The sequence below is a fragment of the Impatiens glandulifera genome, chromosome 5 (assembly GCF_907164915.1).
Source record: "Impatiens glandulifera chromosome 5, dImpGla2.1, whole genome shotgun sequence".
Taxonomy (NCBI): Eukaryota; Viridiplantae; Streptophyta; class Magnoliopsida; order Ericales; family Balsaminaceae; genus Impatiens; species Impatiens glandulifera.
The window spans coordinates 12,234,754-12,260,216 of record NC_061866.1 but is presented as its reverse complement, the minus strand read 5'-3'; the positions used below and the strand labels follow the sequence as shown (position 1 = coordinate 12,260,216).

At 35.7% G+C, this 25,463-nt stretch overlaps 1 protein-coding gene across 2 annotated transcripts; it reads right to left on the bottom strand.

Annotated features, from left to right (window-relative positions):
• Nucleotides 1-284: 284 nt before the first annotated feature.
• On the bottom strand, nt 285-22,994 carry LOC124937638 (myosin-2-like). Of its 2 annotated transcripts, XM_047477934.1 has the most exons (25): nt 22,779-22,994; nt 21,965-22,687; nt 21,410-21,511; nt 21,193-21,336; nt 20,966-21,116; nt 20,308-20,335; nt 19,978-20,146; nt 19,826-19,889; nt 19,693-19,706; nt 19,514-19,598; nt 18,547-18,650; nt 18,340-18,475; nt 17,784-17,902; nt 17,450-17,602; nt 17,245-17,334; nt 6,683-6,760; nt 6,279-6,437; nt 4,143-4,346; nt 3,743-3,948; nt 3,500-3,635; nt 3,247-3,376; nt 2,965-3,078; nt 2,773-2,879; nt 2,103-2,315; nt 285-1,005 (listed from the first exon to the last, which is right to left on the bottom strand). In XM_047477934.1, the coding sequence occupies exons 2-25, from the start codon at nt 22,445-22,447 to the stop codon at nt 571-573; spliced, it is 3,624 nt and encodes a 1,207-aa protein (XP_047333890.1). In that variant the 5' UTR covers nt 22,448-22,687; nt 22,779-22,994; the 3' UTR covers nt 285-570. The 2 variants fall into 2 exon arrangements, with proteins under 2 accessions (XP_047333890.1, XP_047333889.1); XM_047477933.1 differs by having other exon boundaries at nt 21,965-22,994.
• Between the last annotated feature and the right edge of the window lie 2,469 nt (nt 22,995-25,463).

The window sequence follows — 25,463 nt, the reverse complement described above, 5'->3', positions numbered from 1 at the left end:
CCGTCCAACAATGAAGAATAATATGATTAGACTGCATCGGTTAATAAGGGAAAATCCTTTTATTCTTTTTATTTAAGCTTGTCGAAAGTAAAAATACCTCCATGAATAACCTCCGAACAAATAAATAAACTTTTCGAGGGAATGACTTCCAATTTTAGAGGCAAAAAACTGCAAATACTCTGCTATGCAATGGGTCCGATTTTACCCCAAATCTAATTTCATGTTCTTTTTACAATGTTTCTAGAACAGGAAAGTAAGAGATGAAAAACAAGTAGAATTATTCCTTGTACAATAAAAGATATGACTATATTAATAACTTCATGGATTGCAGCTGAAAGCTGAAATTGAGGTTTTCATTTACAGAAGAGTGCTTTCTTTAGTATACTACAACAGTACATCTCAGATTGTACATATATTATACTTAGAAGAACAAATTCAGATTACTCTTCCATCTTTTTAGCATCTCTCATTAACTCAACAAACTGTTGAAATCCTGCAAGCAGAAGAGTTTCCTGCGTTTTTTACCTTTTTAACTCAGATCCGAGCTCCCCTTTGATTTCCAGACGAGAATCATTTGCTTCTCTTCCACCATTTTCTCCTACCTTTTTCTGTATCAGAGTGAGCTACTCTATGGAATTTTACTTTAGTTTCTTTTAACCGGGTCTTGTAATCCTTCTTCCACATTTCAAACCTCAGTTTCAGTTTTCGGAATTCATCATCTGGATGCCTTGATGCCATGTTGTTGTTTATAGCCTTGGCTTCATCCTCAAAGTTATGTCTTTGTTGCTCAAACTCCATTTCCATGTTACCAAATGCGCCACTACCATTTGGCTCTCGTGAAGAAATATTGGAGTTATTTACAGGGGTACCCGGTAATGGGGTAGGAGGCCCCATTGACATACCATCCTCGGAATCGTAGGGTGATATATCTCTCCTTCCAGATTGTTGTTGATTGGATGTGGTGTTTTCGCCTGATAGTGTCTTCCTTGCTTCATCAAGATTGACCTGAATTGTTCAGAAAAATATGTTTAATTTGGAAATATTTTCTAGATCTGAATCTGAATTCAATGAGAAATTGTTAATGAATTTCTTTAAAATCAATTTTCTCTTGGATTCAGATGAGATCAGTCACACACAAATTTATCAACTTATTGACGGTTTCTAATATGAATCTGAATTCAAAGGGATATTTGAATTCTCTTTATATTTTGTTCTTTTTAAACTAGGATTTATTCCCTAGAGAAAGTTAGCAAGACTCCGCCCCTGCCCACCCCATTCATAACCTCCCACTTCCAATCAAGGCGTGCATAGTTAGAATCGAACATGAGACCTTTTATCTTTTTCCTTAGGCAAGACTCTTTCCACTTAAACTTGGATTCATTTTGTAAACAACTTTTCATCACAATTTCTCGTATGGGTGTGGATCCGAGTGAGATATGATTTGAAAAAGGTGTGTATCTCAACTTAGTACAACCTAGATCAAGATACTTAGATCTACATCTTTGGTCTCGTGCACAAGATTTTTTCCACTTCAACTTGGATTCATTTGTAAACATATTTTCATCCAAATTTCTCATGTTGGTGTGGATCCGAGTGAAATTCTATTTAAAAAAGGTTATATCTCAACTTAGTACGACCTAGATCTGATAAATTGTCCAAATGGACTTGGTGAGGGCTCAGAAGTCTTGTCTTGGAGACATCTACAGACCGTACAATTTTCAAGGTAATCGAACAATTGGATCGTCGGCGAGTGGCATTTGAAGGTTGCAAAATTTTCATACCAAACATATTTGGATGTGTATCCATATATTCACTGGCGGGTTTTCAGCCATATCTGAATCCATATACAAGAGTGTTTTGAAATGAAGCCAACATCTTGTTTCATTTCCCATGTAAAGGCAGTGAACACCAGTCTTGTATATGCAACAGACAGTGAAATTTATCAAAATTATTTTAGCATCCCACTATGTTATTCTGCCGGTCACATAGGGTTTTGTACATTCAAATTATTAAGACAATTTTAGTGTACCCTATGAATCTTCTTAATTCAAATTGTCAAAGGTGAGATTCAAGCATGAAATTAGACTTCCCTGGAACCTTACCTGCAATGCTTCCATCTGCCTTTTCCATTTCTCCTCCATTGCATTCATTTTTGACTCATAATCTAACCATTTGGATTCATATTGCTGCAAATGTCTCTTTAATTCAACGTTTTCATGTTCTTTTTGTGCAACGGTTGCTTCTGCCTCTGAAACCCGTTTATGGAGCATTTCAAGTACAGAAGGGGGCACCTGAATAAGCTCCTGTGTTGCCACCTGTTCAACATCCACATCCATCAGAGCAATAACTATAAATATATATATCAATTCTTAAAATTTCCAATTCTTCCATTACAAAAAAGAAGAGATTTTCCAGATTTTAGAATTTCTTTCTTTAGAGAGAATCCTAGGCGGTAAAACCAAAATAATTTTATTTGTATAAGAACTTATACTAACTATATCGAAATTAAATCGAAAACGGTGTAATGGAAATTAAGAAATTCTTTCTTAAGAGAGAATCCTAGGCAGTAAATCCAAAATAATTTTATTTGTATAAGAACTTATACTAACTATATCGTAATTTTATTTGTTTTATTTGTTTCTGAACAAAAGGATTAAATGATGTGAAGTCGTCAAATTGATTGGAACACAAACTCCAGAAATGCAAAATGCCAAATAGAAAATAATCTATTCCATTTCTGTGAATTAAAGTAACACTTTTCATATATAAAACCTTAGCCTCTGAATTCTTCCTCAGTGTTTGCTTATTAGTATCTGGATTGATTGATTTCAAGTTCTGCAGATCGCCAACATGCTTTCTAGTCAGCCAGCCACGAATAACTGCACATGGAAAGAGATTATGAAGTGAAAAACTTCCTCTAGTATAAATAGAAGATTTATGGGAATAGTACCACAAAAAAAGTACCAGATTGTACAAGAGTAATCGCAGAAATTCTATCATCAATTATTTTCTGAGCAGCCTTCTGTTTCAGTTTTGTCAATACAACCCACTCCCGTCTAGCATTTTCGCTGCGAATAACTGCGTAACATAGTATAAGGGCATAAATTTATATGAAGTTATAGGTAACTGATACTCCAACAATAATGTAACTGCCAGGTGTACGTACTGGTTTAGGGAGGAATATTTTAATGACTGAAAATATAAACCCGATGTGTAACACAATACAATATAGTATGTAAAACTCACATGATTGCATTGTTATTACTCCTTTTTTCAGTTCACTGAAGTGACGACGAGCCCTGTGACCACGAAATCGTTTCTGCATCTTCAGAGTCCCTTGCAATAGTTGTTTCCTTGTATCCTCTATCGCAGATATCTATTGAAAACCAACAGGATAAGAAAACAGCTTTAAAGATTAGTTCTTGCAAACCAGAGCCATTTATTATCTTAATCAGGGTACTAAATACAAAAATAAGCATTAAAGACTGTTAAAACTGACCTGTCCTGTTCTGAAATATAGCTTTGTATAACCAACTTGATACATCTCAGGTAGGATGTCAAATTGCTGCAGAATGGCAATTGATGTGCTCAATGGATCTTCACCAGCATAGTCATCAGGAAGCAGGAAAGCATACCTAAACCATTACAAACATTGAAGATTCTTTTAGAGGTTCATTAAAGTTGGCCTGAAAACAAAAACAAAAAATAGCTATCAAATATGAAATAAATAGCATTTCTCCACCTTCTCGCAAATTCTTGATGCGTCACTCGAGTAGGATATCCATATCTAGAGATGCGGACAACCTCCAGAATTCCACCATATCGAAGTTGCTCTAAGACAAGGTCCTTCTCATACACTCCTGATAGCTTCTTATTGTTGGGTTTTATGCATCGAATAAAATGTGGCGTGGAGCCCTCTAATTGTTGCATTAATTTGAATAATTGATTCTACAGTTGACAAAGAAAATGTTTACAGCCATGATTCAGCGAAGAAGTTGAGATAAATAAATACCCAAGTTAAATACTCTTTTTATCCCCCATCGTTCCTTCATTAGAGATTTAGCTAATTGTATTCTATTTTCAAAGATATCTAATGAGACTTTAACTAGAATTTGAACACAGATGAATTACTGAATCATTACCTTAAATTTTGTTCCTACACTTTGCTTCTGGGGATCAATCAAACCTATATGGGACATAGAAGTATCCGGTTTTTGTTGATGGTTAAGGATACAAGAACCGAACAGTTGAGGAAGTCGGTTGCCACATGATGAGAGCAGTTGGAGGATATCCGAGTGCAGTGGGTCTCTATTTTTCTCCAAGAATCCATTTGTGTCATATAGAACCTAGAGAAATTTACACTTTCAGGAGTGGCTTACATAACTGTGAAAAACAAAAGTCATGCATAAAAAATAGTGTGTAATCACAGTATTTTTTTTTTTTTTTTATTGTTGGAAGCTGACATTTTACCCCCACAGTCATGACCTCCATTTCAACTTAAGGCGTTTTAAGTGAGAATCGAACCCGTGACATTTGGTCTCTTAGGAACCACACTTACCACTTGAGTTACCTTAGTGGGTTTAACCACAGTATTTGATAACACATCTTATCACTTAATTTAAGAATAAAATCAGTTAATTATTTAAATTCGACTCAAAATTAAACTAAAAAAGTAAGCTAGAAAGTCTAATTTAATTCGGCACGTTACGAATGACTCAGTAATACAGTAAGAGCATATCAAGACTACTTTAACTCCATAAATTAATCAAATTATGTTATGATAAGGTTAAAATAGTTTTTCAGTAATTTTTCGACATAACTATTGAGACTTAACTTGGTAATATAGTAAAAGCGTCCAAGAGAAACTTTAACTCTTAAAAATTAATCAAACTTAGTTTAATCTTAAAAATTAATCAAACTAAGTTTAATTTAGCTAGCACATCCACTCACATTCATTACCCCAACTTCAACTTAAGGCGTTCATAGGGGCAATCGAATCCGAGACCTTTGGTCTCTTAAACAAGACTATTGTCACTTGATTTACTCTAGTGTGTTAAAATTACATTGTTATAAGGGTCAAATAGTCTTTAATAACTTTTCCGATATCAGTTCATATTTATCAAATCAAGTACTACAAATTTAAATATTTTCATTTGGCTTATTTAATATATATATTTCACACTTAATTCATTCGACATTAGAATTCAGTATTCAACACTTAATTTTCAATTTTATCAATACAAGAGAAATTCAACGTGGCTTTAGAGAAATTGGACACAACATTGTCCCAATTAGGAATAATGTGTTTAATACCTGCTTTTATAATATGGTATTAAAGTGATATGTCTAATAGGCTAGTCGATTATTATGATTATTGTTTAGGAAATTATCAACAGTTTTAGTTAAATTAGTAGTAGTCTATGTTGCACGGATACGGATACGGGCTATGTTGCACGGATACGGATACGGGTAACGTATCGAATGCGATACGGGGATACGAAATTTTTTGAAAATATAGGATACGATACGTTTAGGATACACAAATTATATATATAATATTTATATAAATTTAATATTGAAATAAACAAAATAGAAACTCATATTTATTTTTCATAATATCCATTATAATGGATGTTTATGAAAGGGAGAAGGTAAGAAAATGGATTACGGTTTAACTTAAGGCGGCAAGGATAAAAGGTTTTAATTAGGTCAAATATTGAAGTCCTTCAAATTATATTTTTTATTTATTTTGATACTTAACTTCTTTTTTAAAATTTTTACCAAAAATGTATCCAAAAACGTATCCAAACCGTATCGGATTGGTCAACCCTACGAAAAGTCAACGATACGTGTTTTGCCGTACCCGATACACGTATTGCCGTATCGTTATTTATATTTAGTACTTATTTTTCAGTTATTATTATTTAGTATAAATAAGATGTTTGTAATGGATGTAAATATGTTGAATGGATAAAGGAAACAAGGATTTTAAATATCTTGAATGAGATAAAGGATCCATCTTTTTTGACTGTTCAGTATTTGTTTGCCTTTCTTGTCTTTGTCTGGTGTTTGAATTTGTTTCGAAACTTGCTTTTGTTCATTTGTTGTTCCCTGATTGGTTTGTTCTGGGTTTACATGGCCATGAATTATGAGCCATCATATATGTGTTTATTTTGCAAGGAAGGCTAAGTATTTGCTTAGTCTTTGTATATGTGTTGGTGATTTTTCACTTTGGTGATTTTTCAATGGAATCGTGGTTGTGACAAAATAGCATTTACCTCTCCAGCATAATGGCGAATGACAAAAGCACTGCTTCTTTCTCCTTTGAAGTGAGGATTGTTGCTTAGGTGTTGTTTGAGCTTGTTGCCAAACGTTAGATCAGTAGCTTTGGGAAATTTTGATTCCTCATCCAACAAAGACAACAAGCCAATTGGTTTCTGTAAATCAAAAACAGTGAGACCGTCAAAGTCATATCCATTTTGCAGCAAACTATATAGGATGATAATTGAAAGCGAAATTGAAAATCTAATTTGTTGTCTTTGACAGTTGCATTTTTTTTGTCAAAAACAAAGCTTGAAGTATATTATGGAAGTTACCAAACTTAAAAGAAGCTGTCTTTCATGTCAACAATAAAACTACACAACTCAATCTACAACAAGAGCAGAAAGAATGAAAGAAATACCTTCTCAAAGAGATCCAAACATTCCTGATTGTCAACAAAAGCAACTTTTGTCCAGTCAATTCCTTCAAAATCGTACTCCTGAGAGAGTATAAATAACATAAATCTCTGTATAATTCTCCTAAAGGCTGAAGAAGATTTCCAAATTAAATTGACTGTTTGAACAGGATAAAAAAACAATGGAAGCTTTAGATTGAATTAAGCCACAAGGATTTCCTGCAATGAGTCTTATAAGCGCACTATGTTCACATCCGTTTAAGAAAAAGAGCCATATATATCCTCCATACTAAGTGCAGCATATTGGGTTGTTTGTTATAATAATAAATCTAAAATAAATAAGTTTATAAAAAATCATAATGATTTTGATCATAATATCGAGCAAAATCTCTATTCGATGAAACCAGAGACGTTACTATGATTTGTATCTCTAGAAAGTAATTTGTACACGAACTAAAGTAACAAAAAATACACTATAATCTGAATTATGATCTAAAAAAATATCTGATTTGTATCTCTAAAAGTGCAGAAATCATCTCTCCAAAGTAAAATTCAGTGAAAGGAAGGTTAACGGTAGCAAATCAATTGAAGTTTTGTTGATTGTCAATCAAGTTAAAAATGATTTTATTTGATTTATTGTTTTTATCGGTTATTATTTTGGATTAAATACTAGACTATCATTTACAAATCATTCAATACAATTATCACAGACAATTCTAAAGATTTATTCTTAATTTCTCTATAAGTAATATCTTCATGCTATCATAGCATTATTTTCCAGAAAGAACAAATCATCCATCACCTCTTGCTAACGACACTCTAGCGCAAATAATCGCCACTTGCTGAAGTCAATGGCAGCGAGAATCCAGCAATAGTTAGGCGAATCTCTTCTTCAGCAATTGATCTTGTCCAACAATCTTCTTCACAACCGATCATTCCCTCACCGCTGAGCACTGCTTCACAAAAGAACGTCTCCAACCCTCCTTTGCAAATCCTCATCATGTCTTCTCTCATTGCCTCATTTGATATTTCATTATTGCACAATTATTCCCCAGGCCTGGGAAATAGAAATATACTTGTTGCAAACGGATCATCCGCAAAAATTGTTGGTGGTGACTCCATCAAAATAACTCCGAATCATTTTTTAAAAAGTTCTATATGCTCCTACATTATATTGCAATTTATTATCTATTGGTAGATTGACTAGTAATTTAAAATTTAGTGTTGAGTTTAATTCTCAAGGGTATAATGATTGGCAAAGTTGAGCTACACTCCGGTCTTTATATTATGCACAAATTTTCAATCCCTTCTAGCTGTCATTTCTATTCCAATAATGTAATTATGTTGTAACGTTTGGATCACCCAAACTTCACCTATTGAAATTGTTTCCTGATCTTTTTATCAATAAAAGTGTTGGTTCATATCAATGTGAAACGTGCCAACTTTCTAAGAACACTCGCACTTCCTACCAAAAATATGCTACAAACAACCAAACCTTTCACGTTAATTCATAGCGACATATGGGGACCATATAAGGTCAAAACTCTCTCAGGAAATGGATGGTTCATAACCTTTGTCAATGATCAGACGCCTTACTAGACTTTTTCTAATGAAAAAAATATTGTACCATGATTCAAAACCAATTTCAAGCCTCTATCCCAATTCTAAAAGTTGATAACGCCACTAATCTCGCAACATTTTTAAATTGCAAAGGAATCATACATATTAGGTCTTGATAGTTCTTGTGTTATACCCCAAAACAAAATGAAATTGCCGAAAAATCAACATCTTGTAAAATTTGACTCGATCACGAATGTTTACTTCAAATGTTCCAAAAATCTTTTGGTGCGATGTCGTATCAACAACTTATCTCATAAATTGAATTTCATCTCGCATTCTAAACTTCGAAAGTCCGGCCCAAAGACTTGTCCACTCATTCTCATACACTAAAATCATATCACAAAATCTCCCAATCAACAACTTATCTCATAAATTGAATTTCATCTCACATTCTACTTCGAAAGTCTGGCCCAAAGACTTATCCACACATTCTCATACACTAAAATCATATCACAAAATCTCCCAATCAACAACTTATCTCATAAATTGAATTTCATCTCACATTCTAAACTTCGAAAGTCTGGCCCAAAGACTTATCCACTCATTCTCATACACTAAAATCATATCACAAAATCTCCCAATCAACAACTTATCTCATAAATTGAATTTCATCACACATTCTAAACTTCGAAAGTCTGGCCCAAAGACTTATCCACTCATTCTCATACACTAAAGTCATATAAAAAAATCTCCCAAATCTTTGGTTGTACCTCATTTGTCCACATTCATCAACAATTCCGAAGAAAGCTTAATCCTCGTTCCACAAAATGCCTTTTTCTCGGCTATTCTCACCCACTCAAAAGAGTTACAAATGCTATTCACCAATCACAAAGAAAATATACCACTCCATAGATGTTACCTTCTTTAAAAATCAATCATACTACTTCGACATTCAAGGGGAGATTGAGAATAAATATTCACATAAAACCTTTCCTCTAATTGAGCCCATCCAATTCGAGCCCTCACCTCTCTCATTGAACCCATCGAAACTCCAATCGAACCACTAGTCGAACTCATTTAATCCGAGCTTACCCTACCACCTACAATGAATTTTGTATATACACTAAACGAAAAAAAACAACACCTTCAGTTCTGATTCCCAAGCCCTACAAATAATCATACAGGTATAACTCCAAATCATGTATCTAATTTACCTTTTGATTAAAGTTAACCCATTGCTTTATGAAAAGGGACTACAGCATACACAAAGCACCCGATTTTCAACTTTATTTCATATAAAGGCTGTCATCAGAATACCGTACCTGTGTTGCTTCGTTCGAAGACATTCAAGTTCCAAACAACATAAATGAAACACTCAAGAACAAGGAGTGGAAAAAGGAAGTCAACAAGGAGATAAATGCACTACCGAAAAATGACACATGGTCCTTGTGCAATCTACCAAAAGGAAAAGAAGGAAATTGGATGCAAGTGGATATTCAAAGTGAAACAAAAATGAAAGGAGATTATTGAACGATTAAAGGCTCGACTAGTAGAAAAAGGCTTTACTTAATCATATGGGATCAATTATCAAGAAACCTGTGCAGCAGTATGTTACGAAAGGAATTGAGAATTAGGGCTGTAAGCCCTAGTTCTCAGGGCTGTAAGCCCTAGAATAAGCTGACAGATATAATTGTCAGCATTTATTTTACAAATAAGCTGTTTTATCAGTAAATATTTTATATTTTAGTAGCTGGACAGCTGTAATTGGTTTTGGAGGGAAAAGGAGTTGGAATTGGACAGCTGTAATTGGTTTTGGAGGAAAAAGAAGTTTGATTGGACAGCTGTAATTGGTTTTGGCGGGAAAATTTGGAGGGAAAAGAAGTTACAGCATTTGAATGATTAAGAAGGCAGCAATCTGAGAATGCAATTCATTCAATCAATATTTCAATCTAAGGTTAGTAATAACTCTCTCTCCTCAATTCCTATTCTCCTCTACAATTCCTATTCTCCTCTACAATTCTAATCTCATCTATCTGATTGCAGAATCTGTAATCACAAATTCTCTCCTTATCTCTTCTCATCCTGTCCAATCTCAATCTCTTGCTAAGGTACTGTTCTGCCCTAGATCTAAACATTACTGAATCCTAATTCATAGCTTATCACTGGTATCAGAGCACCTTTCTTGGCATTATGGTGGAAACGCGTATGGAAACGGAATTGAATGAAATTCGAAGTCGTACTCAGGCACAGGACGAAAGATTATCGGCACAGGATGCTCGTTTTGATCGGATTGAAGCACTGATGGCTTCCATGGATGTGGCAATTAGACGTTTAACTCCAGCATCAGGTAGCAATAACCGTGAACCAGGAGGTGCAGAGGAAAGAGACTTTCGAGGCGACAATTTTCCAGATCGTAGGCGAGCTGAGGAAGCGAGAAATCGGAATGGTGATCGGGACTATCGGGATCATATGTACCAACCGCCAACGAGACTTTCGAAGATGGATTTCCCAAAGTTTAACGGCGATGAGGTAGATGACTGGATCTATGGAGTAGAGATGTTTTTCCAAGTAGATCGAACGCTAGAAGAATTTAAACTGGAGTATGCCTGTGCACACCTGTATGGACGAGCTCGCTGCTGGTTTAGCTCGCATCTACAACACCGGCTACCTGGACGAGCTATGACTTGGACAGAGTTAAAAATGTTGGTCCTAAAAGAGTTTGGTCCAAGCGAATTCGATGATCCTTTAGACGAATGAAAGGATCTCAAGCAAACAACAACAGTTAAGGAGTATGGTAAGAGTTATCTGGATGTGATCTATAAACTCCCTCATCTAACTGAAGAATACTCTATTAAAGGCTACCTGAATGGTTTAAAAGAAGAAATAGCTAATCCTATTAGAATTCAGAAACCAAATTCTTTATCAGAAGCTATGGGCATGGCCAAGCTGCAGGAAAGGACTAATCAGAAATTACAAGATGCATTCTGTGAATCATTGGCGCGAAGAGGCTACTTATCTAATAAAGGAAATCCACTTTTGCCTACACCGAGACAACCTACATTTGGCAATAGAAATAACAGCAGTGGAGTCTCCCTTAGACCAGGTACGCAATATTCTGGTACTTCGAGCAGTAGTAGTGAAATTCATAAACCTGTAGCAATCGGTCAGAATCCTAGGAGGACTAATTTGGATCAGAAAACCATGGATGAACGAAGAAGGCGGAATCAATGTTTTAATTGTGAAGAAAAATGGGAGTATGGAACGAAGAAGGCGGAATCAATGTTTTAATTGTGAAGAAAAATGGGAGTATGGACACAGGTGTAAAACTGGCCCAATTATTATGAATATTGATGTATGTGAAAGGGATGTACAATTGGAGGAGGTAGCTGAATACGGAAATGAAGAAATTCTGGAAGAAACACCTTTGTTTAACATAAAAGGATGTCAGAACTTTGAAACCATGAAGGTTAAGGGTACTGTGGGAAAAAACAGTGTGTATATGCTGATAGATTCGGGTAGCACTCATAATTTTGTGAACCCTCGGGTACTTCGTAATACTGAGTTTGTAAAGACTGCTGCTGAACAACTAATGGTAACAGTGGCAAGTGGACATCGGTTAATGAGCAACAGTGAATGCGTTGGTCTTAAATGGTCTTCTCAAGGGGCTGAGTTCGTTATAAATGCCAGAGTATTATCAATTCCAAAATATGATATCATTCTTGGAGTGGAATGGTTATCAACTCTTAATGGTATAAGTTGGAACTTCAAAGAATTGTTAATGAGTTTTGAGTATTTGGGAAAAGTGGTAAAACTGAAGGGTGACACTACAAGGAAGGTAGAACTGTTAGATGGCAACATGCTGAAAAAGACAGTTAAAAAGGGAGCTGAAGTAGCAGTTCTTACTATCAGGGAGGACGAGATGAATCCAACAGAATTATACTCTATCGTAGCTTCCTTACCTGAGAAAGATGTGGAGGACCAACTGAAAAATCTGTTAATGGAATTTGAAGACTTGTTTCAGGAGCCGACAACGTTACCTCCAATTAGAAGTTATGATCATCAGATACGTTTAAAGGAAGGAGCAAAGACAGTAAGCTTGAGGCCTTACCGGTATCCGGTTCTACAAAAGGATGAAATGGAAAACATGGTGAAGGAAATGCTCGACGCGGGAATAATCAGGAAGAGTTATAGTCCCTTTTCATCACCAGTCGTGCTTGTTAAAAAGAAGGATCAAACCTGGAGATTATGCATTGACTATAGAAAGCTGAATGAAGAGACCATTAAAGATAAGTTTCCTATTCCTTTGATCGAAGAGTTAATGGATGAACTGTATGGTAGCTCTATTTTTTCTAAACTTGATTTGCGTTCGGGCTATCATCAAGTACGGATGAATGAAGAAGATATTTGTAAAACAGCTTTCAAAACGCATGAAGGACATTATGAGTTTGTGGTGATGCCTTTTGGGCTAACCAATGCCCCATCGACATTTCAGAGGATGATGAACGATATTTTTAAACCTCATCTTAGAAAGTTTGTGTTAGTATTTTTTGATGACATTCTTATCTATAGTAAAAGCTGGAATGATCATATCAAACATCTAAGATTGGTTTTTGGTCAACTAAGACAACATCAGCTGGTGCTTAAGTATTCAAAATGCGCTTTCGCTTGTCTGGAAATTGATTATCTGGGGCATGTGATATCACAAAGAGGAGTAGCAGTAGATATGTCCAAAATTACCGCTATCAAGGAATGGCCAGAACCGAATAATTTGAAGCAGTTAAGAGGTTTTCTAGGATTGACTGGTTACTACCGACGGTTTATTAGAGATTATGGGTCAATTGTGGGGCCATTGACAAAACTGTTAAAAAAGGGAAAGTTCGAATGGAATGATGCAGCTACAGTAGCTTTTGAAAGACTCAAGGAAGTGATGACCAGACCTCCAGTACTTAAGCTACCAAATTTTGAAGATGAATTTGTAATTGAAACAGATGCAAGTATGACAGGAATGGGGGCAGTTTTGACACAACAAGGACATCCGATTGCATTCATCAGCAAAGGTTTGGGACCAAAATTACAAGCTCTATCAGCATATGAACGAGAAATGTTAGCTGTACTACATGCCATTAAAAAGTGGAGATGCTACTTACAATTCAAACCATTTGTGATTAAGACAGACCATGAATCACTTAAACATTTGCTAGAACAGAAGATAAAACATCCAAGCCAGGAGAAGTGGCTATACAAGCTGGTGGGGTTTGAATTTTCTGTCCAATACAAGAAGGGTAAAGAGAACCTGGCAGCAGACGCTTTATCCAGAATTTCGTCGGAAGGATCATGTTCTGCTATTTCTGAATTTTCATCAGTCTTAATGAAGAGAATCATACAATCATGGGAGAATGATGAGAATTTGAAAAAGATTATACTCACATTGGAAAGAGATGCTTCAGGGGTGGCAGGTTTCACCTTCATTAATCAACAATTGAGAAAGGAAGGAAGAATTGTAGTAGGTGCTGACCAAGGGTTGAGAAACTATGTAATTTCTACAATGCACAATTCAGCGGTGGGTGGACATTCGGGGGTGATGGTCACATATCAAAAACTTCGACAAGCTTATCATTGGCGAGGATTGGAACGGGATGTCCGAGAATTTGTAAGAAATTGTGATGTTTGCCAACAACAAAAATGGGAAACTCAAGGTTACAAAGGTTTGCTGCAACCTTTGTCTATTCCTAAGTCAATCTGGACAGACATATCTATGGATTTCATTGAGGGTTTGCCTAAATCTAATGGGTACTCGGCAATTTTGGTGGTAGTAGACAGACTTTCGAAGATGGCACATTTTATCAGTCTTCGACATCCATATTCAGCAAGTACAATTGCTCAGGTATTCCTTGACAATATTTTTAAACTCCATGGTATGCCCTTAACTATTGTTAGTGATAGAGACAAGATCTTTGTAAGTACATTTTGGAGAGAATTATGTAAGCTGCAGGGCATTCAACAAGCCATGTCATCGGCATATCATCCACAAACTGATGGTCAAACTGAGGTAGTCAACCGTAGTTTGGAAACATATTTACGTTGTATGGCTGGTCAAAAGCCTAAGTCATGGGTTAATTGGCTTTCTTTAGCAGAATGGTGGTACAATACCAACTTTCATTCGGCAGCTTTATCATCACCGTATGAGATTGTATATGGTCAACCTCCACCAATCCATTATCCTTATCTGGCCGGGGATTCAAAAGTAGAAGCAGTTGATCGTAGCCTATCTGCTAGGGAAGAAGCCCTTAAGTTGCTGAAATTTCATCTTCAAAGAGCCCAAAACCGCATGAAACAACAAGCTGACAAAAAACGGGTGGACTGTGTGTATGAAGTAGGGGATTGGGTGTTTGTTAAATTACAGCCATATCGACAATTGTCAATTCGAGGAAGAATGCACAAACTTAGTCCAAAGTTCTATGGACCCTTTCTGGTGGTGGAAAAAATTGGAAAAGTTGCATATAGGCTGGACATTCCTTCAACTGCACGAATGCACAATATTATACATGTTTCACAGCTGAAGAAAAGAGTAGGTTCTGTCTTGGCTACTCCTCATATTCCAATCTTGTGCACTAATGATACTTTAAAACCAGTGGCTATTCTGGATGAAAGAGTGGTGTGGAAAGAAGGAATAAGTATGGGTCAATTCTTGATTAGATGGTCTAATTCCTCCGATGATGATGCCACATGGGAAGAAGAATCTTGGCTGATGGATCATTATCCCGATTTTGCGCTGTCAGTGGGGAAAACTGCTTCTGATTCTCAGCTTGTTCGTGGTCGAACAAGATGTGATGGAGAGGCTAATGTTACGAAAGGAATTGAGAATTAGGGCTGTAAGCCCTAGTTCTCAGGGCTGTAAGCCCTAGAATAAGCTGACAGATATAATTGTCAGCATTTATTTTACAAATAAACTGTTTTATCAGTAAATATTTTATATTTTAGTAGCTGGACAGCTGTAATTGGTTTTGGAGGGAAAAGGAGTTGGAATTGGACAGCTGTAATTGGTTTTGGAGGGAAAAGAAGTTTGATTGGACAGCTGTAATTGGTTTTGGCGGGAAAATTTGGAGGGAAAAGAAGTTACAGCATTTGAATGATTAAGAAGGCAGCAATCTGAGAATGCAATTCATTCAATCAATATTTCAATCTAAGGTTAGTAATAACTCTCTCTCCTCAATTCCTATTCTCCTCTACAATTCCTATTCTCCTCTACAATTCTAATCTCATCTATCTGATTGCAGAATCTGTAATCACAAATTCTCTCCTTATCTCTTCTCATCCTGTCCAATCTCAATCTCTTGCTAAGGTACTGTTCTGCCCTAGATCTAAACATTATTGAATCCTAATTCATAGCTTATCACAGTAACAAAGATGAACACTAACAGAATTCTATTATGTCTAACCGCCAAAACAATTGGCAACTACACCAGTTGAATGTCAAAAACGCCTTTTCGAATAGAGACATGGAATAAGAAGTTTACATGGAATCTCTCCAAGGAATCGGTCCACATCCAAAACAAGGTATGCATATTACACAAATCATTGTATGGCCTCAAAAAGTCTCCCAGAGCATGGTTCAAGAAGTTTACAACATCCTTAACCAAACACATACAAAATGTGTCAAGCAGAACATACTCTATTCATAAGGACCTCGACTGAAAACATAATCGCAATTCTTATTATCTATGTCGGTGATATTAGTATTACAGGTGACGATGAATTGAAATTGCACATCTAAAAGGACTTCTCACCGAAGAATTTGAAATCAAAGACCTCAAGAAATCTTTCTGGGAATGGAGTTGGCCAAATCAACGCTTCTTATCACAACGAAATATACATTGGACCTACTAAAGGAAACAGGGATGCTCAGAGTCGGATGCAAGCGAAGAGATACTCCCATGGATCCAATAAACAAAATTAGCTCTAGAGAAGATCAAACACCTAAATACAAAGGAAGATATAATTGTCTAGTAGATCAACTATTGTATTTATCACACGAGACTTGACATCGGATTCTCAGTGGGTATGGTAAGTCAATTCATGAATCACTCCACCGAAGAACACATGAATGTCGTGTATAGAATTCTCATATACATTAAGGGTAGTCTTGGAAAAAAAAAAATTTAAGAACTGAACACAATGAAGGTTTACACATATTCCACATGTGTAATTGGGGAACCTAGTAACATGGCGAAGCAAAAGTAGTCAGTGGAAGAAGTAGTTCAGAAGCAGAATGCAATCAATGGTAAAAAGAAGAATAAAAACCACTTGCACTCAGAATATACGATGAATGTAACAGAAGAATCCTCAAAGAGCTTGAACTCTCCACAGAAAATGCATTGAAGCTGCTATGTGACAATCAAGCAACTAAGATTATAGCCTAAAATTTGGTACACCGCAACAAAACGAAACACGTGGAAATTGACACACTTCATTACCGAAAATGTGGTGAACGAAGGCGATAGAACTCCCATACATCCATCTAAACACCAAATAGTCGACATACTCACAAAGGCGCCTCCGCGACCTACATTTGAAGGACTAAACAACAAGTTAGGGTAATAACCTGTGCTACCCAACTTGAGGTGGAGTGTGAAAATCATCTATCCAAAGTCAAACAATTCAATGGAAGGTTATCGGTATCAAATCAAATAATTGATTTGCTAATTGATTGATTGTCAATCAAATTAAAACTAGTTTGACTTTATTTGATTTATTATATTTAGCACCTTCGTTTCTGAAAATATTTTTTTTGTATTTAATACTAGTCTACCATGGGCAAATCATTCAATACAATTATCATAGACAATTCTAAAGGTCTGCTCTCACTTTCTCTATCAATAATATCTTCAAAAAGGTAATGGGTTTCTCCTTTTCCTTTCACAAAGCAATTATAGCAAAGAACATCATGCAAGCAAGCAATGAGAATGCATCGATTTTCTTGAAAAGTTGAAAAAAAATGCAGTTCTTACCTCCTGTTCTAGTTTAAACAGATGTCGAGTAAAATGTTGCTGCAGCCTCTCATTTGCATAGTTTATACACAATTGTTCAAAGCTATTCTTCTGAAAATCAGAAGGATAACATATAAGATGATTCAGCATACTGGCAATTGTAGAATATAACCAATATAAAAAATTTCCACTTTCCCTAACAAACCAGTATAAAGATGGTGCAAACCTTGAGCGATTCAAAACCATAGATATCTAGGATACTTATGGATCTCCCCGTATATTGTTTTCCGAATTTGAGTGACTTGTTCATTTCTTCAACAAGCCAGTCGAACAAGCTTCCATATATGAATTTTGCTAAAGCATCTCTAGAGTCAATTGCCTATACCAATAACAGTTTCTGTGTCAAGATTACTATGAATGCATTGGATGAACTAGTTAGTTAGATTATGAGTAGAAATAGAATTAACTGTTGAAAGTAATATTTGTTTAATCAAGCGGTAGAAATGAAAGGAGAACAAAACAAAAAAAAAAGGAAAAGAAGAGAGAAAATGTCAGCAAACCTGCTGCATTGTTAATTTTTTAGCAACAATGTCCTTCCCTGCTAGAATTCTGTAGGTAGATAAAGCTGCCATGAGGTCCTGGTTGCTGCAACCCAACAATCTAGCAGAAGTGGTAACAGCTGCCAAGAAGATGAAAGGTTTTCACATCGGATCAGAAAAAAAAAGGTCATCATGCAGAAAGAACTATAATTTATAGATGAAGATCCATGTCAGTGACATCACTCACCAGCAGGGTACCACATTACAGACTCTATATGCCTGATTAGCTAATGACAATCCTTGCCATTACTTGTATTGTTTTTGTGTGGACTTTTCACCGCTGTTCATACATGTGGATTAATGAAAACTTTATTCTTTCAATATTTTTAATATTATGGGATATAAGAAGCTACATATTCCATAATATTAAAAATATTGAAAGAATAAAACTTTCATTAATCCACATGTATGAACAGCGGTGAAACGTCCACACAAAAACAATACAAGTAATGACATGGGTTGTCATTAGCTAATCAGAAAAAAAAAATACATCAAATAAAATAAACAGGCTCATTACCTTCATCTGCCACAACCTCTGCATGATTTTCGTTGTCTACTTGAAATGATATGTTTCCCAGCCACAATACTGCGGCAAGCATTTCAAAGGATTGCTTTTGATCATCTTTTGAAATTTTGACAGTATGCAGTGCTTCCTGTGAAATGCTTGAAAATAAGTAAAAGCCAAGATATACTTATTCAGAAAATCTATTTTTTCTTAGCATACCAAAAGTCTTTTAAAACTGTGAGCATCATCAATGCCATCAATGTTCAAGCACTGACTCTGATTCAGATAATTGTACTCGCTTGCTGTTTTAAGGTTCAATTGAGCTGCAAGGTAATGCAGATAGATGTTATGACAGAATAGATCTATTAAGTTTCTAATCAAATAGTTAATGCCACAGCAACAAAAAAAATTTAAGCAAATAAAATGTTGTAGGGTGACTAAACATAAGATCAATATTAGCTAGAACACTGCAATACCCTTGATCATTCAACATAATATAATGAGTGTGTAGTTGGTACTGAACTCTACTAGAAAATCTTAAGTGATTGGGGGTTGTTTGCTTCCAAAGCAAGATTCATTTATGGTTATCTAGAAAATTGCTAATCCATTTAGTTAGATTCTTTTGTATAACCTATATATTGTACACTCATTGTATTTGTTAGAATATAGGATAATATATATGTAAGATATTATCACAATTATAATATTGTGATAATATCTTACATATATATTATCTTATACAGTATTGTTGAAAACGACCAGCATAGATGAGGCGGCTAAGCTGCTAAGGAAGATTTGTACTTTAGGGAATGGGCTGTGTTTGATTTCAGGTTTGGGATTTTCAGTTCTAAAAGAAAATGAAACCTGGATTGATTTTAGCTTAAATGAGCCTAAAAATGACCGTTTGGCCATATTTGGTGTGGGCCATCTCACTTGGAGGTAGGGAATCAAGTTGGCCCACCCACAATTCCAGAGCTCATTTCATATTAGGTCAAATTATCATTCAAATGTTTGGTATGATATCCGCATACACACAGCTTCATCACTCTAACAAAATTCCAGCACAGACTATATCAATTCTACATGCACTTTATTCTAAGTTCAAGGTTAAAGCCTAGACTGAGTTTCTAATCAATTCCATTCACACAATCCATCTCTAAGATAATTGCTAGCACGGAAAAACAACCTTTGAGGTCTGATGAAGCGCCAGCACACAGTTGGTAAAAGATGTGGTATGACCTTTCTTGGTGAGCTAGCTGAACCACCCTTGACTGCTCAAGAAGGATACAGAATTTTAGCACTCCATGCCATATATGTAATGTAAATACAAGATAAATGGTAAAAAAAACTGTCAAAAGTGATTACCTTCTCGAGCAAAACTGACGGTCAAAATGTAGGTAACAAGGTGGTATTCAGTGATGAACAAATCAAGTTAGTAATGCACTCAGAACAATAGTCAAGGTTCATTCTGTCAGCTTTTAAGATGAGATAAGCTTACAAGTTTGTATTTGAGCTCCACATATATTTCCTGTAGCGCTAAAATGAATTTCAATTAACTTCCCCTGCATCATGTAAGAAAGATTGGTTAATTGGATTGTCTTGAGTAAATATGTCAATTACATCTTACGTGTGAAGAGAAAGAAGCCTCACAAATCTGCTAGAGTTGTCATTTCTGACAGTTTTGGCATTCCCAAATGCTTCTAAAATACTGCTTGTTTGAAGGATTTCAGATTCAATTCCACTATTTCCATCACCAATGGCGGCCAAGTATTGCATGGCAACTTTCGCAGTTTCAGTTTTCCCAGCCCCACTTTCCCCACTACAGGATGAATGAAGGTAAAACTCTTATGAAACTTATTTTATTTGATTACGCAACATGTAAAAAGTTAGCCTAGAAACTCACAGACAAATGAAAACAGCATAATAGCGTCACAAAGGAATTTTAACCATTGAAGATTAAATATTAACTCTCCAACTAACCTGATGATAATTGATTGATTTATCCCATCTGCAAGAACCAAAAACCAATAGAGGAGATTACTCAGATAAATACATGATAAAAGGCATATATGAATCATCGTATACAGAAACACCAGGAATAAAAAAAAATTTAAATGTAGCGGATTGCCAAGACTTAGCACCATGCAAAATTAAATGAGTAAGCACAAAATTAAATATTTTCGGATCCAAAAATCAAAGCCACATTTTGGATTCAGATCCAAAAATTATTTCTCGATTTTTCCAGATGAATAGGTGTTTCCAAATGGGGTTATTAGAAAGAAGAACGGATATTGTGGCCCAGTGGATAGAGTCGGACCAAAAGGTCACGGGTTCGATTCCCACTGGAAGCACTTTGAATGGAAGCGGAGGGTCATGATTGTGGGGTGTCATGCTAGTTCTCCTTAATTAAAAAAAAACGGACAAGGCTCCCACTAAGATGCAGTGACAACTTTCATATAAATCATTTTATGAAAGATTGGATAGATAAAAAAACGTGAATTATCATTCGGTCTAAGATTTACTAAAATGAAGATAAAGGATTACATAATGAAGCTAATTTAACTGCCAAAATACTGTTCCCATTTGAGATGCATTAGTGCATGAATTCCACACATAGCATGATTAATTTAATTCTCACCTCTCATCATTTCATTGTATGCCGTATCTGCAATAGCATAAACATGTGGATTTTCAAAGAGTTTCTCCCTGAATGCCGTTATGAAGTCACTTCCATAGCAGTTGACATCTTTGAAGGGATTTATTGCTATCAAAACACATCCTGCTTTGCTCTGGAGCCAACAATTGCATGTGCAAAAATAAAGCTTAGATAATGATTCCAAATAAGGAGTTTTTAGTGACACATACGTAAATTATATCTTTAGAGTATCTGCACTGTAGGTTGTGTAGAACTGATGGCTCATTCAAGTAACTGAGTTGTATAAGATCATCCACAGCCTCAAGGATATCTGGATTTGCAGGTAAAAGATCTGCTTTTAACACCTCAGCAACCTAAAATGTTAAACATATTATTAGATCATCTACTCAAAGCAATGATAAAGACTAGCTGCATCAAAAGACTCACCGTTCCATCTGAGAGCATAATGGCTGCCTTCTCCCCTAAGGTTGATGTTATCTGCCCCAACTCCCACCGCCTATTTGGAAGCCGCCCCCAAACATGAAGTTTCTGAAATAAATAAATAAATCTCATCTTTAAAGCCTTTATCACCATAGTCTAGTACTAACAAAATAAATTTTAAATGCTTTACTAAGAAAATCACAATACATGAGAGAGACTAGGGCTGGAACTATTTGTCTATTTGAATCCATACCTCCCATTTTTTAGTGTACATGTGAAAGAACTATATGTAAACATAAGGATTATTTTTTTTAATAAAAGATTTTATTAGTTTCAAAAAGAATGAAAACCATAGTACATGAACGCAACCAATTGAAAATGTTGAGAATTATACTCTGGTCACATTCTTTAGAAGAATGAAAACCATAGTACATGAACGCAACCAATTGAAAATGTTGAGAATTATACTCTGGTCACATTCTTTAGTTACTAGCAAAACGTCTATAATGTATCACCTCTAGAACTGGCGAAAGAACATAAGATGATAATAATAAAGTCTACCTTCTTAATGAAGTAGCAAATGTTGTCACCACATTCAGATTCCTGAACCCTTGATTTAGAAGACGAATTATGGTTATTATTGGCTAGAGTTTGAACCTCCATTTGTTTGGGCATCTTTTCTTTTGTCTTCTCCTCAGCCATGGGAACATAAGGGGATTCCCCAGGTAACTCTTTATCCTTTTGACCTCCAAAACTACCAGCTCGTGGTCTTCTTTTAGACTCTGCCCTCGTTGTAGAATGATTAAGATTATTCTCAGGTAACGACGAAGTGTTGGAAACATCAGCTGCAGCAACAACATCCACCTCCATATTTGTCAGTAACTGCCAACGTGAAGATGGCCTGCGAGCCTTAGAGGATGGTCGGGAGGGCAGGGCAGGCGGCAAGTCCTTGGACTTTTCATTCTCGTCCCTCTTCCGGAGGGCGTCCAACATTTCCTCAAGAGAACTCCTCGCTGCTGTTGATGGCGACATCGGAAGCATCATTTCTCACACCAAAATCACAATTGTTCAATCACCTGTAAAAACTGATGTTTTGTTGGAAACTTTGAACAATGTCGCTGAAACGACATTGCCCCAGTAACACGCATCCAAAAACCCTATATTTAGATCCCGGGCCTTCAAATACGATCGATTTCTTCGATAATCTAAATGTAAATGACAAAAAGAAACCTAAAACTCAGGTTTCGAGGTCTCTTAGTTCATTAACAATCAATGTGCTCAATTCTGCAGAATCATGGAGGAAGTCGACAGTTTAAGACACGTCTCAGAGGGAATGCAAAGTCGACAGATAAACGCAGAAAACAAAAACTTTTACCTCATGAAGACAAGATTTAAGAAAAGTGTCTTGAGTCTGGTGATGCAAAAGCCTAATGTATTCATAACTTCATTGAATGTGAAGAGGGGAAATCTTCCTTCTCCCCTCCTTCTTCTCAGATGGATGCGTCGAGAAAATTTGAATTTCTTAGGTTTCTCTCTCTAAAACCGTTGAGAATAACAGGTAAAGACGGAATTCAGATATATTGTAACGACGACACTCATGTAATGTGTCAAGAAGGGCTTAACTACAAATGATGAAAATAGGAAAGGGGATTGTGATTTGTGATATGGCCAACTCACATGATGATAGCTAACTTGTTTTTCATGATAGCAAATTTCTTTATTATTTTTATTACAAAGTTTCATATTTATTTATTTATTTATATAGTAAATTATCGTGCAGGATATTTTACTTTAATTTAAGACGTTTTTTTAAATAGGAAACGTTGTCTTATATTGTTTCGTTAACCAACGTCAATCACACGTTTAAAATCGGACATCATTCTTAAATCTCAAGTATATTGTTCAGTTTTCATTTGTTACTCACTACGTACCTCCTAAACAAACGACTCTTTATTGAGAGATGAAATATGTCATAGTTTTTGTAATGTTTTTGTCGTTATGTTTAAATGATTCTCATATTACATGACTCTTTTTCAATAAAGAAATTTATCGTAGAGTTTGTTAGATTTATTATTCGTGTATCGGAGTGGTGCAACCAGATCCACGTGCGGTCGGGGCTTAGACTTGTGCAACAGTGGTAGGTGATAGGAATCAAGTTGTTTGGGTCGATTGAACGAAGATGAATCATGTCAGACCTAAATCTTTTGAGTTTCAAACGTTGGAGACGCGCCCCGGAGTCGTGAATATCTCGGAAATTAAGAATAGAAAAAAGATTGATTGAGGTTGATTTGATCAAATTAATGTTGTTACGTCGGGCTCTTCAGACGTCGACTTTGAACCAATGGCGTCTTGGGCTCGAACCTAATGAGGACATTTTTGGTAAAGATTCAATTCTCGAGGAAGATATGTTGCTCTATGAAAATAATTTAAAACAATATTTATCATGCCAATTTATAAGTATATTATACCTTAGTCGAGGAATGAATCCAACGACTCATTGATGGTCGGTCAATTAATATTGAAAACTCATATGTTGTTGCGCCCGAACACAACATAAGATTGTCCATAGATAGGGAGGGCACATGGATTCGATTATTTGGAATAATCTTCTTAGTCGGGATAATAATGATCTTAGAGAATTTATTGAACTCGACGAGGATACTCAATTAGTGTAGGAGAACGATTGGGGTTAGAATCAAGGTGCATAATTCTGATCCACATAGTCGTTATCTTGAATCCATTTGTGTTGATAACATGACGCGTGTGTATAAGGTGATGGTGTGGCTCAAACATCCTATTGTTGTGTATCCCTCACCAGAATCTTTTTCATCATAAACAAAGAGGAGTCTTTCTGAAATTCGCATATGTTAGAGTCGTCGTCTTCGTTTAGGCTAACGAGAGAGTTAGTGGTAAAGCAATTTTACGTTGATTGGATCTGTATGGCTAGCCTTGTAAATGTTGAAAGGCTAGTTGTTTAGATAACAAATTCGAGAAGATATGATATGGTCGGGAGGGGTGTTGAGCAGGTTAAAGCTAGATTAAATGAGCCAACAAAATTTAGTGAGGATGAGATCGATGATTCGTCTTCACTCCTCGGGTTGTGATGCCACCCTAAATGCTGAAAAAAGATAGAGCAAACAGGTGGTGATGTATCAAGTGTTGAGTTCATCAACTCCTCGTCATATTTCAGATTTTTTGTCCGATAAATAAATGATTGACGAGGTATAAAATAAATTTTGGTCACCTGCAAAAGATATAATCCAAGTCAATAATATTATAATACTTTATCTTGAGATTGAAGTTCTTGAATTACCAGTTTCTATTCACAGCGTGTCTGATTAGGAATCAGTAGTTTCTGAGCCAAATTATGATGTCAACGAGAAAATCCAAGTTGAATATCGACACATAATATGACGATTATGAAAACAAATCTCACATGAAGGAGATCCTTGAATTAAAGACTAAAGTGAGGCCCAATGTGCACGAGATTCCACCCCTCCCATATGCTTTCCACCTAATCCCTTCCTCATAAAAAATCTATCAACGTCGTCAACTGGAAAAGTTAAATGATCTACCATAGGGTTATATGCAAGAAGAAAAACGTGTCTCGAAACCGAGAAAATGTTATTCCGACTAGATTTTATCAATGATTGAAAATATTATTATTTGTAACGTTTATGAGATAAATTATGGTGTGAAGAGAGATGCGTCACTAAGACACCAATGAGAACCTTTAATTGTGGTATATACTCTTTTAGTGAGACTAAAATTCAGAATATTCATTAGTCGATCATAAATGATCTATGTAATTGGTGGTGGTGTGGTTTAGAGACTCTTGATTCTATAGGAGCATCGAGTGGAATTCTTGTGGAATGAAATGAAGACATGTATAAAATAATGGATGTTAATTTCGGTAGATACTCGGTTAACGTTCAGTTATGAAATCAGGAAGATAATTTTCGTTGGGTAATTTTGGCGATCTATGGGTTGGTTCTTTCACAATTTAAATTAGAGTATTTTTAATTATATGAAGAACATGGCTAGTCTTTAGGACTTACCA